We start from the raw sequence: 17,506 nt of genomic DNA, 5'->3' as shown, positions 1-17,506 counted from the left end.
TTTCCATTTTATTTATTTTTTCAGCGTAACAGTATTCATTCTTTTTGCACAACACCCAGTGCTCCATGCAAAACGTGCCCTCCCCATTACCCACCACCTGTTCCCCCAACCTCCCACCCTTGACCCTTCAAAACCCTCAGGTTGCCCCAACCTCCCACCCCTGACCCTTCAAAACCCTCAGGTTGTTTTTCAGAGTCCATAGTCTCTTATGGTTCGCCTCCCCTCCCCAATGTCCATAGCCCGCTCCCCCTCTCCCAATCCCACCTCTAACTGTATACATAGTTTTATGATAGAAACTACATTTGTTTTTATAGCAATCTGTTGAAACTGAGAATACACACCTTTTTTCCTCCATTGTATGTTTATAGAAGTAGAGCCAAGGTCAAAACCTGGAAAATCATCAGCAGAAAAAATTGGTACTAGAAGAGAGACACTTCGCCTGAGATCAAAGGGTCCTGCCTCCATGGAAGACATGGTAGGTTATGTTTATTTAATTCCCATACTGCTTGGAAATGTGTGGATGTTCATGTTTATTAGAGCTGGAAATAAAGGTAAAGCCACAAAGTTAAACAAAATGCCATATACCCTATTGAAGTATGGACTTTAATTCTTTGCCTACTTAAACAATGTGAAAGTTACTGAAAGCATTTAAGAAGGAAATGTAGAAGGGGCGCCTGGTTGGCTCAGTGGGTTAAGCCGCTGCCTTCGGCTCGGGTCATGATCTCAGGGTCCTGGGATCGAGTCCCGCATTGGGCTCTCTGCTCAGTGGGGAGCCTGCTTCCCTCTCTCTCTCTCTCTGTCTGCCTCTGCCTCTCTGCCTAGTTGTGATTTCTCTCTGTCAAATAAATAAATAAAATCTTAAAAAAAAAGGAAATGTAGAAAATAGACATAAGAGAAGAAATTATGATGCATAACCATGTTCAGCTACCTGCAGAAAATGTTTGCTAGAATTTGTAAACATCTAGAGAGTCAAGAGAAAGCCTCTTGGCCACCTATAGTAGCAGGCATAGTTAAGACTTTGATAGTGAAAGTTATTCATGAACTCCAGTCTCCTCAGGTAAAACAGTCATCTTGGACTCTTTCATGTTCCATGTCCCTTTCATTAACAAACCCTGGTGGGTCTACCTCCACAATAGACCAGAGTCCAGCAATTTCTCACTATCTCTGCCCTCATCACTCTGACCCAAGGCACCTACATCTTGTCCTGAATATTGCAGTCATCTGTATTCAGTCTTCCTGCGTTCACCCTTGCCCTCTTTCCCTCTGTGCTCAGAACAATAGCCAGAATTAAAAAACATAAGTGGTTACTTTTTTGTCCACACTCGCCAGTGGTTTCCCATGCCACTCAAGATAAAAGCTAAACTCCTCAGAGTGACGAACATGATCTGACTCTGCACTTCTTCTCTGATCTCCTTCCCCACTCTTCTCTTGGTTCTTGCAGCTTCAGCCCCATGGGTCTCCTTGCTGTCCCTAAATACTCTGGATGCGTCACAATTCAGGGTCTCTGTACTGCTGTTCCCTCTATCTGAATGCCTTGCCCATTTCGGGACATGGCTTTCCTGACTTCTTCAGGTTTCTGTCCACATATCACCTTATATAAAAGGCCTTTGAGTATCTTGCATAACTAGCAACTTCTGCCACCCTTCCCCATGCCCAGTCTTGCTTGCCTTTAATTTTCTTTAAAGCATTAAGCACAATAAGACACAATGTATCTTTGTTTCTTGTCCGTTTAGTTCCTTTGCTCACATCTTCTTCACTGCTGTCACCCCAGCACCTAGAACAGTACCCGACACATCAAAGGAGTTCACATCTTTGTTGAATTAATTAATAAATGATGCATTTAGACCTGAGAAGAATAGGGTTTTGTGATGGACTCAGTCAGTTTTTGAGTGAAAAATACCAAAAGGGGAATAGAGAAATGGAGGGAGGAAAGGTAGAAGGAAAAAACAGCAGGGGTTAAGGGAGAGAGGGTAAGGACTCAAGGTGGCAAGTGGTGGTCTGCTTACCCAATGAAGACAGTGGTGATGAAGCTGTCCTATAGGCAGAGGGGGCGTCAGGCCTGTGTCTGAGGCTAGGGAGTTCCTGCAGGCAGAGGGTACCATGCCAGACCTGGCTAGTTGTGTGTTCCTATTGTCCTATGTTTTTGAAAAGCAAAACAACGTTTTTGAAAATTAAAAAAAAAAAACATTGATTCCCCAGGTTTTTGAAAAGCAGAAGAGTGAGACCAGTGAACAGTGAGGAGGCCATTTTCATAGGGATCCCAGAGCTTGTTGGGTGATGATGTCCAGGGGTGGTTTGTTGGTACAGACACTCAAGGAACCATGAGGGTGAGGTTGTGCTTTTGAATGTATGAGTCAACCCATGTTGTCAGCAGGGGAGAATCCAGAGGAAGACTCTGAGTTGGGTTCCTGGGTACTGGGTAGTAAGTGAAGGGATTGACATGGAGGCAAGGAAGAGACCTAGGAGGACCAGAAGCATTTTGCAAATGAAATATGAAGAGGTATGTGAAAAACTCAGGGCAGTGACATCTGGCCAATCTGAGTCTCTACTTTTCTGGTGTCCTGCATACTCTGAGGCATATTGCTGCGTGAATGAATAAACCTGTGTAGAAGAAAGGAATCTGGAAGAGAATGGAAGAACAATAAGAGGGAGCTGGCAGGGGGAGCGGGAGAATGCCCACTGCTTCCTATTCCAGGCTGGGAGGAACAAATGACAGATCTTAAAACCACTTACAGAGGAGGCAGAGGTGGTGGGGAAAACTCCATGTTGCTTCAGGAGGAGGGTCACTGAATAGCTAATATAACTGATATGTGTACAGCACCTGCTATGTATAAGGTGCTGGGGTGAGAAAGAGAAGCTGAAGACCTATCTGGGGATGTAGGAAAGATTCATTTAAATATAAACATCTAAAACTCCATTCCTATTTGCATGGCCTGTTTCATTAAATAGGGTAATTGAAAGTAGCTTGTAATAAAAGGAAAAAGCTAGTTTGGTACTCATATTAATTTATTGCAAATGACTTATCATCTAAAGAATTTATAGATCCGAAACAAGTCACCCTCTTATAACCCAGCACAAATCCTGAAAACTGTGGAAGAATTCCACCTGCATACCTTATAAATTATTCAGTATGTGTTTCCTGAGACAGACACAGTCCAGGTGCTGGGGATACAAAGATGAATAAAGGCCTTGTTCTCCTTTAAGGGGAAAGAGGTGTTGAAAGAAGCTTTTGAAAACCAGGGAATAGGTTTAATGTCACAGAGGAGGACTGATCAGTTGCTGTCAAGGATTAGGGAAGAGAGAGAGGTGCGGGGAATTTCCATCCTGAAGAAATGATTGAGTTGGTTAAAGATGGAGAGAAGAATGTTCTAGGCCTGAAAAAATGATGGGCTTGGGGGACCTTGTGAGCATCCATGGGATTGGAGTGTGGAGTGCTGGAGGGACCTGGTGGGGGGTGAGAGACCTAGGTCAGAATGGGAAAGGTCTGTGGAAATGGGGGAGCCATTTAAGAATTGTGAGGAGAGCAACATGGTCAGTTTTGCGTTTTAGAAAAATCTCTCGGTTCTAGAAGATGGATTGTTAAGCGGGGTGGATTTGAGGGGGGTAAAGATTGCAGGCAGGGAGAAAAATTAGAAAACTTCTGCAAATACCAAAAAATGAGAGCTGAACCCAGGCAATCAGAATGTGAGTGGAGAAGAGGTGATGAGATCAAGAGCTATTTGGGAGGTAAAATGGTAACATATTGATGTTTGATTGTGTATGCAAAGTACTGAAGTTTGTGATGAAAACTTACAGTATGGCTGGTTGGATACAAAGGTGGACATTGAAGTTTCTTTGCATAGCCAGCTTGCTTTATACAGCACATCCAAAACATACCATAAAGAAGGCAAGAGTGGTATATCGTATCTGTTACTGTTTTTAAGGCTTAGTTCGTATAAATAAGAACATGAGAAAGTTGTAATAAAATCTGCAAGGAAATAAAAATTGACATTTATAATAAAATGCGTATTTCTAATAAGTTTGGAGAACACAAAGCAACATATATTTATAACAGTATTAAAAGTACTATGAATTTCTTACAAGCTGATCTTGAATTCTGCATTTGCACTGATAGTTGATTATTTCACATTTTTGGGTAATTTCTTTTTCAGCTAGGAAGCCATTTAAAATCAAGTATTAAACTAAATGTAGAAAGAGACTTTGCCAGTATTAAACTAAGATTTTCAAAGAATAATAAAATGCATCCAATCGTGCTTTTCACTGAAACCTTTAGTAATAGTTTTAGGAAGAACACATTTTGGTACCATTAATACACAAAAATTACTTAAAAATTGTTGTTGGGGTGCCTGGGTGGCTCAGTTGATTGAGCATCTGACTCTTGATTTCAGCTCTGGTCATGATCTCAGGGTCATGAGATCAAGCCCTTCGTTGGGCTCCATGCTCAGCGAGGAGTCTGCTTGTCCCTTTACCTCTCCCTCAGCCCCTCTGCTTGCTGTCCGTCTCTCTTTCAAATAAATAAAATCTTAACAATAACAAAATGATTGTTTCATCATTTCATCCTTAAACATTTCTATTTTTTGTGTTTTTATAATGTTTACAGTATATTAATATAGTAATATGTATAATTTATGAAAGATACACACTGTTAAAAAACAATTTAAGAAGGCGTGCCTGACTGGCTTTGTCCATAGAGCATGCCGCTCTTCATCTTGGGTCTGTGAGTTCAAGCCCCACGCTGGGCATAAAGATTACTTTAAAAAGTAAACAAGTATAATAGAATGTTATTAAAATTAAAAAGAATCATTAAAGAGACAATTTATGTGATACAAACAAACTTTATTCATGATTGGACAGTCTCAGAGAATTGCAAAATGGGGTAGAAGGCAAGAAGCTTTGATTGGATAAAGATTAAAGAACAAGTGAGAGGAAAATACAAAATATTTGACTGGCTGGGGCCACTTAGTGGGTCTTGTCTAGGGTGAGAAGTCCCAGAGCTGGCTTGTATTTGGAGATTGGCTGACTGGATTATACTGTGTTTCTGATTAAGCAGAGCATTTACAGGGATAAAAAAGTTAGATAACATGACACCTTGGACAGCGCAGATCCATCTTGAGCATAAAAGTGATTTCAGCAATACAATAATTAAATAATTAAAAATTAAATTAAAAAGCAAATAAGAGTATGCATTCAGAAGTGTTTGGGTCACCTTGGGGTAAGCCATTGAAAGCTTTGGAGACCCTTCATCTGCAAGATGAAGGCCAAAGCCCTTTTCCTGGCACACAAGACCCCTTAAGATCTAGTCCTGTCTGGCTATACTCTTTATCAGACTCTGCGTAACAATTGCAATACTTTTTTTTTTTTTTAAGATTTTATTTATTAATTTGACAGGGAGAGACACGCGAGAGAGGGAACAGAAGCAGGGGGCGTGAGAGAAACAGGCTTCCCACTGAGCAGGGAGCCAGATGTGGGGCTCGAATCCGGGACCCTTGGATCATGACCTGAGCTGAAGGCAGATGCTAAATGACTGAGCCATCCAGGCGCCCCTAAAGATTTTATTTTTAAGTAATCTCTATACCCAGTGTGGGGCTTGAACTCACAGGCCCGCGATCAAGAGTCACATGCTCCACCGACGGAGATAGCTGGGCATGCCTGTTGTATACTTCTATTTGCAGTGCCCTCTCCTGCATATCTTCCACCAGTGTATCTTTGAAAAGAGTTTTTAAATCCCCTTTCTCAAGTCTTCTGTGACTTTTAACATATTTAAATTTACTTTGCCTGTGATGGCTCTTACATCCTTGAAAATTTTTTCCTTATTATTACATAGTTACTTATTTTCACAGTTTTGTCTCCCATTCTAGATTGCTAGCTACTTGGAGACTCTGTTCTGGCTTTTCTTCTTTGAATCCATAACACTTAACACTAGCAGTAAAAATAAGTGTTTGCTGTATTGATGTGTATTGAGCTACAGAGCACATTATAGATCTGTTTCCATCCAAATGAGCTGATGTATACAACAATGAACTGGCTCCACATCAGATTTTCCCTTACCCTTAGCCTTGACATTCAAGAGATTTCATGTAAAAATATCTCATTTCTCTTTTCTTTGATAAAGCCCTCTGAAACCAAGACAAAAGCAATTGAAAAGATTGATGATCTTCTTGAATTGTACATGGGAATTCAAGATATCGATTTAGGTAAGATGATACTATTTTTTAAGTCTCTACATTTCTTAATTGAACTTAGTGCTTCTTTGTTTTGCTTGCATTTACACTCAGTGATACTTTTCAAGATAAATACTGGAAAGTGATGAGAAAAATGTAACGAAAATAAGGATATAAAACATAAAAGAATAATGAATAAAGACCTGGCCCTTACCCTTTTACTAGCTGCGAGTCAAATCAACTTTTCTAAACTTCAGTTTTTAATCTCAAAACTATAAACTATGATAATAGCCTTCCTTCAGAGGCTTGTTTTATGGATTTAAAAGTTATGTATGAGCAGATTTTGTAAATGACACATATGGAATGTATTTGATACATCAGATCTACATTGATTAAATCATATGTTATGATATTGTGTGCACTTAATAAGATTACTGAGAGCCTGTGAGCAATGAATCAGAAAGAGGAAGAGAAAGGACTTAGCTGGTGTGTGACTGATCAGGGCAGTTGAGAAGTTGAATTGATGGGTATTTCTTAGGTCGTCCTTAGGATATCAGGGTCTTTTTTTTTTATAATCTTTTTTTTTTTTTAAAGATTTTATTTAGTTATTTGACAGACAGCGATCACAAGTAGGCAGAGAGGCAGGCAGAGAGAGGAAGGAAAGCAGGCTCCCTGCTGAGCAGAGAGCCCGACGCGGGGCCCCATTCCAGGACCCAGGGACCATGACCTGAGCCGAAGGCAGCGGCCCAACCCACTGAGCCACCCAGGCGCCCCCAGGGTCTTGATTTATCAACTGCAGATAACAAAATGGTAACAACAAATTGAATTCCAACTGACTTATAGGATAAAAGAGGGGAAATGTTTTGGTTCTTATACCTGAAAACTTCAGAGGTAGATCCTGGCTTCCAAAATGGCTAGATCCAGAGTTCTCATGCTATCACCAGGATGTGGCTTCCCTTCTTTCCATTTAGGCTGCGTTTTAGGCTCGCTAGTGTCTGTTGGCACCTTCAGACCCTCTCTCTTGGAGTCAAAATGATGGTGATGGCTCCATCCTCTACACCTTTGTGTCAAGCATGATGGGAAAGGGGGAGGGCCTTTTCCAAGTCATTCAAACAAAATGCTTAGGATTGACCCTGACTGGCCTGATGGGCTCACTGAGGTGGTAGTGGTGGAGGTGATGCTTAGGTCTGGGTCAGCTGCTCTCCTTCTGGAGCTGAGAGTGACTGAAATCCTAGGGCTGAGCTGGTGAAAAGTCCTGGCCCCTCCCATGTAGAAGCCAGAAGAAAGTGCCCTTGAGAAGGGCAGAGGGATGCTGGGTGGTGAAACAGTAACTGTGCCCCGTGGTGGGCTTTGTGTCTGCATGCACCCATGTGTGCATGGAGTATGTTTGTGTGGACCAGGTACTTCATCCATTTTTTTAAGCCAGACACTTGGACTGTTCTGTTTCCCTGCTACCAGGTGTAAAGAATTTTACTCTAGCTCAGGTAGAATATTTGAAACTCATTATTCCACTTCTACTTCCATTCATTCTTACCTTTTTCTTATAGAGTCTGTTCTTATGTTTTTCTTGCCGTTCTGAACTTTGAAAATAAAATTTCTATGGTGGATATACAGACACTGTCTGTAATTGAAGAAATATTGATGCTCTTTTTTCTAATTCCTTGATTCAAAGTATAAAATTTGCATATAATAGATACTCGCTCCACACAGACAAGAAGTTAAAGCTGAGATTATCCTGTAGAAAGACAGCGTCTTAAAACTTTTCTATAAAACCTTTTCCTCAACCCTTTTGTGTTTGGAAAGACACAGATTTGTATCAGTGAGGTGGGCCTATGAAAATTATGCAAATGAAAGCAAAGGGGATTTACCAATGGCAGTCACTTAAATGCAGAATAGGCAGTATTGGTTGGAAAATAATATATATCTCAATTTAGTTGAGAAGTTTTCTAACAGTATAATTGAATATTATAAGATTCAGAAGCTAGAATATCAGTGCTAGATTTTGATGAACTCAGGAGAACCACACTTTTCTTTTTTCTTTAAATTAATTAGTTTATTTTTTATTAACATACAATGTATTATTAGCCCCAGGGGTACAGGTCTGTGAATCACCAGGTTTATATACTTCACAGCACTCACCATAGCACGTACCCTCCCCAATGTCCACAACTCTACTACCTTCTCCCTAACCTCCCCCACCCCTGGCAACCCTCAGTTTGTTTTGTGAGATTAAGAGTCTCTTATGGTTTGTCTCCCTCCCAATCCCATCTTGTTTCATTTATTCTTTTCCTAGTCCCCAAACCCCCTACGTCACATCTCCACTTCCTCCTATCAGGGAGATCATATGATAGTTGCCTTTCTCCGATTGACTTATTTCGCTAAGCATAATACCCTCTAGTTCCATCCACATCGTTGCAAATGGCAAGATTTCATTTCTTTTGATGGCTGCATTGTATTCCATTGTGTATGTATACCACATCTTCTTTATCCATTCATCTGTTGATGGACATCTAGGTTCTTTCCATAGTTTGGCTATTATGGATTTTGCTGCTATAAACATTCAGGTACATGTGACCCTTCGGATCACTACATTTGTATCTTTAGGGTAAATACCCAGTAGTGCAATTGCTGGGTCGTAGGGTAGCTCTATTTTCAACTTTTTGAGAAAACTCCATGCTGGGAGAATCACACTTTTCAAAGGGGAGAATTTAAAATAGTCTTTAGAACTTAATTTTGGGTATAGGCCTTATAGTTAATTAAGTGTAAATTTGAAATAGTTAAATAAATTAATTTTGTTCTTTTGTTATTAAATTTATATACATATACATCACGGTAACTGGGTGGCTCCGTTGTTAAGGGTCTGCCTTTGGCTCAGGTCATGACCCCAGGGTTCTGGGATATGTCCCCATCGGGCTCCGTGCTCAGCAGGAAGCCTGCTCCTCTCTCTCCCACCTCCCCTGCTTGTGTTCCCTCTCTTACTGTCTCTCTGTCAATTAAATAAATGAATAGAATCTTAAAAAAAAAATATGTATAAGTATACATGGAAGAACAATGGACAGTGGAGTAATTCTAGGTGAATTAAGGAACAGTTCTATAAGAATCCATTTACTTCACTTTGACAAATTCAGGGCACTAAACATTCTTCACAAATTCCTTGTAAAGTAACTCATAATCCCATTGTAAAATTAATTAATCATCTGTAGCATGTTCCTCCAATGACATGGAAAGTCATTATCATTATACATGATTAGCAATGTGATCAGTCATCTAGGGAGGTAAAGTTTAAGGAAAGTAATTATTTGAAGAATGTCAACCATTGTTAAATTAGGAATTTCTGTGATTATTCAGATCTGATTAGCATGAAATAGAAATCACAAATGTGATACTGATTCAATAGAGAAATGAATATATTTGCTTGTTTTTGTTCTGTGTTCTTAACTGTCAGAAATGTTACGTCTTAAAACAAATTATAGTCACATCATGTTATTCTGGAGTTGTTAATATAAATTTACATTAAAAAGTGAGAAAGGGGGGCACCTGGGTGGCTCAGTGGGTTAAAGCCTCTGCCTTCGGCTCGGGTCATGATCTCAGGATCCTGGGATCGAGCCCCACATGGGGCTCTATGCTCAGCAGGGAGCCTGCTTCCTCCTCTCTCTCTGTCTGCCTCTCTGCCTACTTGTGATCTCTGTCTGTCAAATAAATAAATAAAATCTTAAAAAAAAAAGTGAGAAAGGTAATATGCAATAAAATGACCAAAACCAAAACACTATCTTCACAAAGCTTTGGGATGTATTTACCACTTGAAAGTGGAAAATAACTGAAATGAGTTTAGAAAGTAACCCTGTAGGTGACAGGACTTTATTTGGTTGTAGAGCTAGGCTGTGAACTGACTTTTCAACTGACCCAATGCCAACATGTGTTGCCTTGGAATGTTATCTATGACGGGAGAAAAATGGATTCTGGACGATTCTGAGTCCTGTAACATATTTTAGGAGATTGAGGTAACTTAATGAAAAAGTTGTATCCTATAAGTTTTCTTATGAATATTTAAGGCAACTGTGTTAATTATATATCGAACTATACTATGTCCTGACGATACCAGTTTAGGAGTTTGGAGCTCATCCTAGCCATGTCAGAATTTTAGGATTTCTAATTTATTAAGAGGTCAGAAATGTGTGGAAAAGAAATTTGAACGATAGACTCTAAGTAATTTTTTCTTATAAAATCTTTTTTAGCTCCTTTAAAAAATACAGTAATGGTATTTTAATAGAGATAATTATATTTCTTCTTAGGATGATTTTCTTTCTTCTGTGAATTCAAAACAGTGAATACTGTAGAAGGTCATCCATCTTAGGCAAAGCCAATGATTTTAGAAATAGGTTTTCACTAACAAAAAACCGTATTCAACATTGGTCATGTTTTTAATGTTTGATTCCTGTCTGAGTTCCTTGAAATGGAACACTTATTTAACATTTATTTAACACATATTTCCCACAGACTTTTCATAAAGACCTCCCGTAGGAGATACAACTATAGATTTAATGGTTAACAGTGTTTAGGACTAATATTTATTCAATTCTGCTATGTGTTATTTTATAGATTTGAAAACAGATTTCGAGACGTTTGGTTACTTGCCCAAAGTCAGCTAACAAATTAAAAGCTGAGATTCAATTATGGAATTTTTTTTATGCCAAGACTTTTCATATACAGTAGTATCTTATGTTTAAAAGTTCAGTTTAAGTATTTAAAACCTTAGTGGGAAATATAGATTGCCCTATATCACAAAAATAAATTTGTTGTTAATAAATGATGTGGAAGTTCACTTGTGGAAACGATACAAAGATATTTTCAAAATGGCCAGTAGAGGTCAGCACTTAGTTGCTGTATGGGATACAACAATTCTATCCTTTCAGGGTTTTTTTTTTTTCCTAGATTGCATTTAGGTGTTAAATATTACTGCAGTGTATTGCATATCCATTATAGGTGAAAAGCATTTTAGTAGCTGTCATATTAATGTGATATGACTTAATAAAAAGTGCTTCTTTTTGCTAAAAGCTTCATTTTGCTTTTCTCTTAACGATACAGTTTTAATAAAAAAAAGATAAAATTATCTTCTTCTCCAGTTTACTTCTCCTTTAAGAATTTTCAAAATATGTGTTTATACTTTATTTTTTTAAAAGATTTTATTTATTTGACAGAGATCACAAGTAGTCAGAGAGGAAGGTAGCGAGAGTAGGGGGAGGCAGGCTCACCGCAGAGCAGAGAGCCTGATGTGGGGCTCGATCCTAGGACCCTGAGATCATGACCTGAGCCAAAGGCAGAGGCTTTAACCCACTGAGCCACCCAGGCGCCCCTATACTTCATTCATTAGGAAAAATTTGTGCATGTTTTAATGCATGCTCCATTCTTAATTTCTTTGAAAATTCATATTGCAAATTACTGTATTTTAAAAGATTTATGGGACACTTTGTTACATATGTATTTCTTACACCTTAATGAAACTGCCTAATTGATATTTTTGTTACTTTTACCAGACCTAATTGATAATTTTGTTACTGTTACTTGTTCTAACACTTCATTAAGGTGTTAGAAATACATATGTAACACAGTGTCCCAAGGAACTACTAATATTTTAGTTCCTTGAGGGCAGATACTGTACTGCTTTTAATCTCAGCTCCTACTACAGTACTCCTAAAGTAAATATTTGGTAAATGTTTATTGATGGACTGTGTAGAGGCACAAAAATAGTGAATTCACTGGGAGTATGAATCCTAACTTCATAAGTTTGAAACTTTAGCTTTTGGGCACGTTATTAAATTCAAACCTTAATTTCCACATCTTTGTAAAAGAGGTGTAATAAAAACCTTAGAGGGTTTCCAACACACTAAATTAAATAATATGTATAAAGTTCCTGTTACATCATAAATAATAGGTACAGCTATTGTTATTTTTAGCATTGATCACTAATAATTATTACTAGTACTAATGGTAGTGGTGATAGAAGTAGGACTGTATCCCTGGAAGGCTGACCAACTCTGGGATTGTGTATAGTGTGGAAGTTTTGCTTTCTGCTGTGCCAGCATGAGCGCATGAGTGAGATTACACAGTTTGGATTGTGGTTGAAGGTTGTGGTATGGGCCTCTTAGACCATCATTTTTCTCATTTTGTAACTGAGGAACTAAGGAACCCAAGCCAGAGATTGCAAGTCAGAGTAGGCAACGTCCAGAATATATCATTCCTGGGCTCAGTGCTCTAGACAATGCTGCTGAGCTTCCCGAGGTATCAAACAGCCATGAACCAAGTTATTTCTTATAGTCAAGTAGGTATGTGTATGTGTGTGAGCGAGAGATTGGCTGACTCATTGCCCATCAGTGAACATCTGATCGTGGTCCTTGTGTCCCCCCCAGCATTTAAGAGCATCATTCATCTGCACTGTTAGTTTCTGCTTCTGAACGGTCTATAGATTTTCTTACCTTCTGTGTGCATCTTATTTCTTCCTCTGCTAGACTGTGTATCACCCACATGTTAGTATAATCTTTAGGTAACTGTCTCAATAAGTGCTATCTGTGGAGACTATGGGAAATATTTAAAATGGTAGACTTAGCAAAATTCTGAACTTGAGTCCTGCTTTTGTAATACTTACCTTTAAGTTTTGGTTACTCTTCTTTCACAGCCTGGCTACAGGACCAGACCTCTGGGTTTTGCTTTCTCCAATATATGTTAACTGTGTCAGAGCAAAAATTATTTAAGGATAATTACAAAGCAGCCTCCTGTGCATCTTCCGGCACGTTCAGTGCATAAGACACTGAACTTGTTCTGATGGGCATGAAAGACTGAGTAGGCTATTCAAGATCAGTCGGGAGTTTCTCCTCCTTCTCCTCCTCCTTTTAAAATTTTAAGATATTTATTTGAGAGCACACAAGCAGGGACAGAGGGAGAGGGAGAAGCAGATTTCCCACTGAGCAGGGAGCCTGATGCAGGGCTTGATCTCAGGACCCTGAGATCATGACCTAAGCTGAAGGCAGACACTTAACTGACTGAGCCACCTAGGTGCCCCTATTTATTTATTATTTTAGAGAAAAAGTACAGGGTGGGGAGGGACAGAGGGAGAGAGAGAAAGCGTCTCAAGCAGACCCCCCTCTGAGCATGGAGCCTGTCTCGGGGACTTGATGCCATGACCCTGAGATCATGACCTGAACTGAAATCAAGAGTCAGATGCTGAACCAAAAGAGCCACCCAGGTGCCCCTAGGATGTGAAAATTTTTGAGGATTTTAATCGTATTTGTTGTCAAATTGTTTTTCAGAAGCTAAGTTTGTGAATCAAGCCTGTATGTATCTGAATGTTTGCTTCACTATATTCTGGCTAGCATTGGCATGCCATATAAAACATATATAAAAGTTGAATAAACTTGGCCAAACCTTTTGGCTGGAGCTGAACTGAAGTCTTCTTCCTCTTTGAAGTATTTGTTTCTAGGCTGAAAATAAATGCAAAAACTTTTGGGTCAGGGCTGAGGCCAGAGGCAGAGTAAGAGAGAGAGAGGGATAATGATGAGAAGGAATCAATTCCTCCTCACTCATAACTTCTTTTTAAAAGTATTTTTAAGGCAGGTCGCCTGGGTGGGTTCAGTGGGTTAAGCCTCTGCCTTCTGCTCAGGTCATGATCTCGGCATCCTGAGATCGAGCCCTGCATGGAGCTCTGTTTGGTGGGGAGCCTGTTTCCCCCTCTCTCTCTGACTGCCTCTCTGCCTACTTGTGATCTCTCTCTCTGTCAAATAAATAAAACCTTTTAAAAAATAAAAGTATTTTTGGGGCACCTGGGTAGCTCAGTGGGTTAAGCCTCTGCCTTCAGCTTGGGTCATGATCTCGGAGTCCTGGGATCGAGTCCCACATAGGGCTCTCTGCTCGGCGGGGAGCCTGCTTCCCTCTCTCTCTCTGCCTGCCTCTTTGCCTACTTGTGATCTCTCTCTCTCTGTCAAATAAATAAATAAAATATTTTTAAAAAAAAGTATTTTTTTTCCATTTTATTTATTTTTTCAGCGTAACAGTATTCATTGTTTTTGCACAACACCCAGTGCTCCATGCAAAACGTGCCCTCCCTATTACCCACCACCTGTTCCCCCAACCTCCCACCCCTGACCCTTCAAAACCCTCAGGTTGTTTTTCAGAGTCCATAGTCTCTTATGGTTCGCCTCCCCTTCCAATTTTTTTTTTTTTTATAAACATATAATGTATTTTTATCCCCAGGGGTACAGGTCTGTGAATCGCCAGGTTTACACACTTCACAGCACTCATGATAGCATATACCCTCCCCAATGTCCATAACCCCCTCCCCCTCTCCCAATCCCACCTCCCCCCAGCAACCCCCAGTTTGTTCTGTGAGATTAAGAGTCATTTATGGTTTGTCTCCCTCCCAATCCCACCTTGTTTCATTTATTCTCCCATCCCCCTATCCCCCCATGTTGCATCTCCATGTCCTCATATCAGGGAGATCATATGATAGTTGTCTTTCTCCGATTGACTTATTTCACTAAGCATGATACCTTAAACATTGAAAAAGGTTATAAATATAGCACAAAGACTTTTTTTCTCCTTGAACATGGGAATAAATGAAAAATATTTATTGCTCCCCAATACTTTAGTGCATATTTCTCATGAAAAAATATATTCTCCTAGCTAAGCACAGTATAAGCAAGAATCATGAAATTAGCATTGATATATTACTATCCCCTATTAATCATGTGTTATGTTTCACTAAATACATTAACATCCCTTATAGCAGAAGAGCATGTTCAAAATCATAGGTTACTTTTATTTATTATTTTTAATTTTTATTTTTTTATTAACATATACTATGTTATTAGTTTCAGAGGTAGAATTTAGTGATTCATCAGTTGCATATAACATCCAGTGCTCATTACATCAAGTGCTCTCCTTGATGCCCATCACAGTTACCCCACCTCCCCACCTCCCCCCAGCAACTCTCAGTTTGTTTCCTATAGTTGAGAGCCTCTTATGGTTATGGTTTGTCTTCCTTTCTGTTTTTTTTTTTTCCATTTTATTTATTTTTTCAGCATAACAGTATTCATTGTTTTTGCACAACACCCAGTGCTCCATGAAAAATGTGCCCTCCCCATTACCCACCACCTGTTCCCCCAACCTCCCACCCCTGACCCTTCAAAACCCTCAGGTTGTTTTTCAGAGTCTATAGTCTCTAATGGTTCGCCTCCCCTTCCAAATTCTCTTTTATTTATATCAATTTGGAACAGTTTCCCACTCTCAATTTTAATGATCTTGATGCTTTTGGAGGGTACAAGTTGTTATTTTATAGAATGTTCCTCAGTTCTGGCTTGTCTGATTTTTTTTTTTTTAGAATTATGTTTACGTCATACCTCTTGCAAAAATATCGAATGTGATCCTCTATTCTTTTCACTTACATTTTACCAGGAGGCATAGGATTTGGTTTGTTCTATTTCTGATATTGTTAATGTTGATGGCTTAAAGTGGTGTTTGCTAATTGTCTCCACTATAAAGTTATTCTCCGTAATAAGTATTTGGTGGAGAGATACTTTGAAACTATGTAAATATCCTGTTCTTCATGATCCTACCTTCCTTCTTTCCTTCTGTCCATTTGTCAGTCATTTCTTTGGACCACATCTCCCCCTTTCCCTTTGGCCTGTGTTAGTACAGAGCTGTTTGAGACAAGGCACAGTTTTTAAATGCTCTTAAGAGCCCTAGTGGATTTTAGCTGAAAGACCAGACCTCTTGGTTCATTCAGAGAAATCCTACAAGTGTTGAATTGTTCAGCCTTAACCTGGGAGAAATGGAGATGCTGAGATTTGGTGGTGGTTCTTCATTTTTAACCTAGAATTTCTTCATCCAAGTCCTAAATCACATCCACACTGTCTCTTTCCAGTTGCTAGTGTTTATAAGGGGCTGAGAAAAAACAGCTCAGCCTCATGGGCTCCCAACCAGTTGGGGCAGGTCCTGTGAGAATGTATACTCTTGAAATCACTGATTCCCCAGATATAAGAACTGGGGCTAGGCAATTTACTAGAAAAACAGAACACAGGTGCCACATTCACTTTCTATCTCAAATTAGAAAGGGGCTCAGGAAAAGTTACCTTGATTCCATTAGTAGACTAATACCTTCTTCTTCACCCTAGCTTGATTTTCTCATTGTGAACTGTTATCCTTCATCTTTGTTCTTTGGAGGAACAGGGAGTACTGGATTCCATTTTAGTTGGCAGTGGGGGTACTGGTAGAGGGGGCAGAGAGAGCTAGTGATTGTGGGCAGGTGGAAGAGGGATGATGTACCCTGACTTTCCTGGCAGGGTTAGCCACAGGGTTTCCTTTCTGGAGGAATACCGGTAGTTCTTGACTGGTGGGCTTCAAGGTGGAGGAGAGGCCAGGGGTGGCCAATCTGGGTGCAGTGAACAGACTGTTTAAATCCTACCCTGACAGATGTTAGTATGTTAGTATGTTATTGTTAGTATGTTGTTAGTATGTTACTGTTATAGCTTGTGCTAGAAATCTATGGATGTTACACTGAGAAAGTAATTTTTCTGGTGCGATTTTTCTCGGTTCTCTGATGTCTTCTCATGGATCATTAATTTTTAAAAATTGTTTTTGATAGCTACCACAATGTTTGAAGCTGGAAAGGACAAAGGTAACCCAGATGAATTTGCTGTGGCACTTGACGAAACTCTTGGAGACTTTGCGTTCCCAGATGAATTTGTCTTTGATGTTTGGGGAGTCATTGGTGATGCAAAACGAGAATGACGGTGACGTGGATGATCCATCTCTGGAGAAATGAACTTTCTTTTTAAAAATATCCATAAGATCTGATTTTTAGACACTGTTACAGACTCTGGTTTGGTCTGATGTATATGAATACATTCTTTGAAATATACTTTTGGTTTCTTGGTACCTTTTAATGTGGTTGCAGATGTGGTATGCTTAAAATAAATCACCTAAACTATGATCAGTTTTAATATTCATTCAAGAGTCTTTTAAAAGTAAGTTTTAGGAACTATTTCTAGAGAGGATTTTGCTCCCCATAAGCATCTGTGTTTTCTTTTCCACCCACATGCAAGTAGCTGATTGTAATAGCTCTGTAGCTCTTTTTAAAAATATTAATGCAGGGAAATTGGGATTAGAGTATGATTTGCCTCTGAGCATCTTCATTTTTGTTATGCCAGCCTGATCTAGGTGTGTTCAGGAAGTCAAGTGTGAATTATGCCCACTCTGGGTCTAGAAAGCATTTTTTTTTTTTAATCCACTGAGTAAGGGGAGGAAGAGTCCTACAGCCTCTTGATATCTGTGGCCTTCTTTCTTCTTAAAGCAAG

General features: G+C 39.4%; 1 protein-coding gene across 1 annotated transcript in view; it reads left to right on the top strand.

Annotated features, from left to right (window-relative positions):
• GIPC2 (GIPC PDZ domain containing family member 2) overlaps positions 1-17,142 on the top strand; it is an 81,083-nt gene extending 63,941 nt beyond the window's left edge. Inside the window, exons 4-6 of the mRNA XM_046022958.1 lie at positions 369-475; positions 6,113-6,194; positions 16,795-17,142. Of these exons, the coding sequence (XP_045878914.1) occupies positions 369-475; positions 6,113-6,194; positions 16,795-16,940 (335 nt within the window). The 3' untranslated portion in view covers positions 16,941-17,142. The remainder of the gene's footprint in view (positions 1-368; positions 476-6,112; positions 6,195-16,794) is intronic.
• The last annotated feature ends 364 nt before the right edge of the window (positions 17,143-17,506 follow it).

This window comes from Meles meles, chromosome 1 (genome assembly GCF_922984935.1).
Source record: "Meles meles chromosome 1, mMelMel3.1 paternal haplotype, whole genome shotgun sequence".
NCBI classification, from domain to species: domain Eukaryota; kingdom Metazoa; phylum Chordata; class Mammalia; order Carnivora; family Mustelidae; genus Meles; species Meles meles.
The sequence above is the reverse complement of the archived record's forward strand: the minus strand, read 5'-3'. Positions and strand labels throughout refer to the sequence as shown.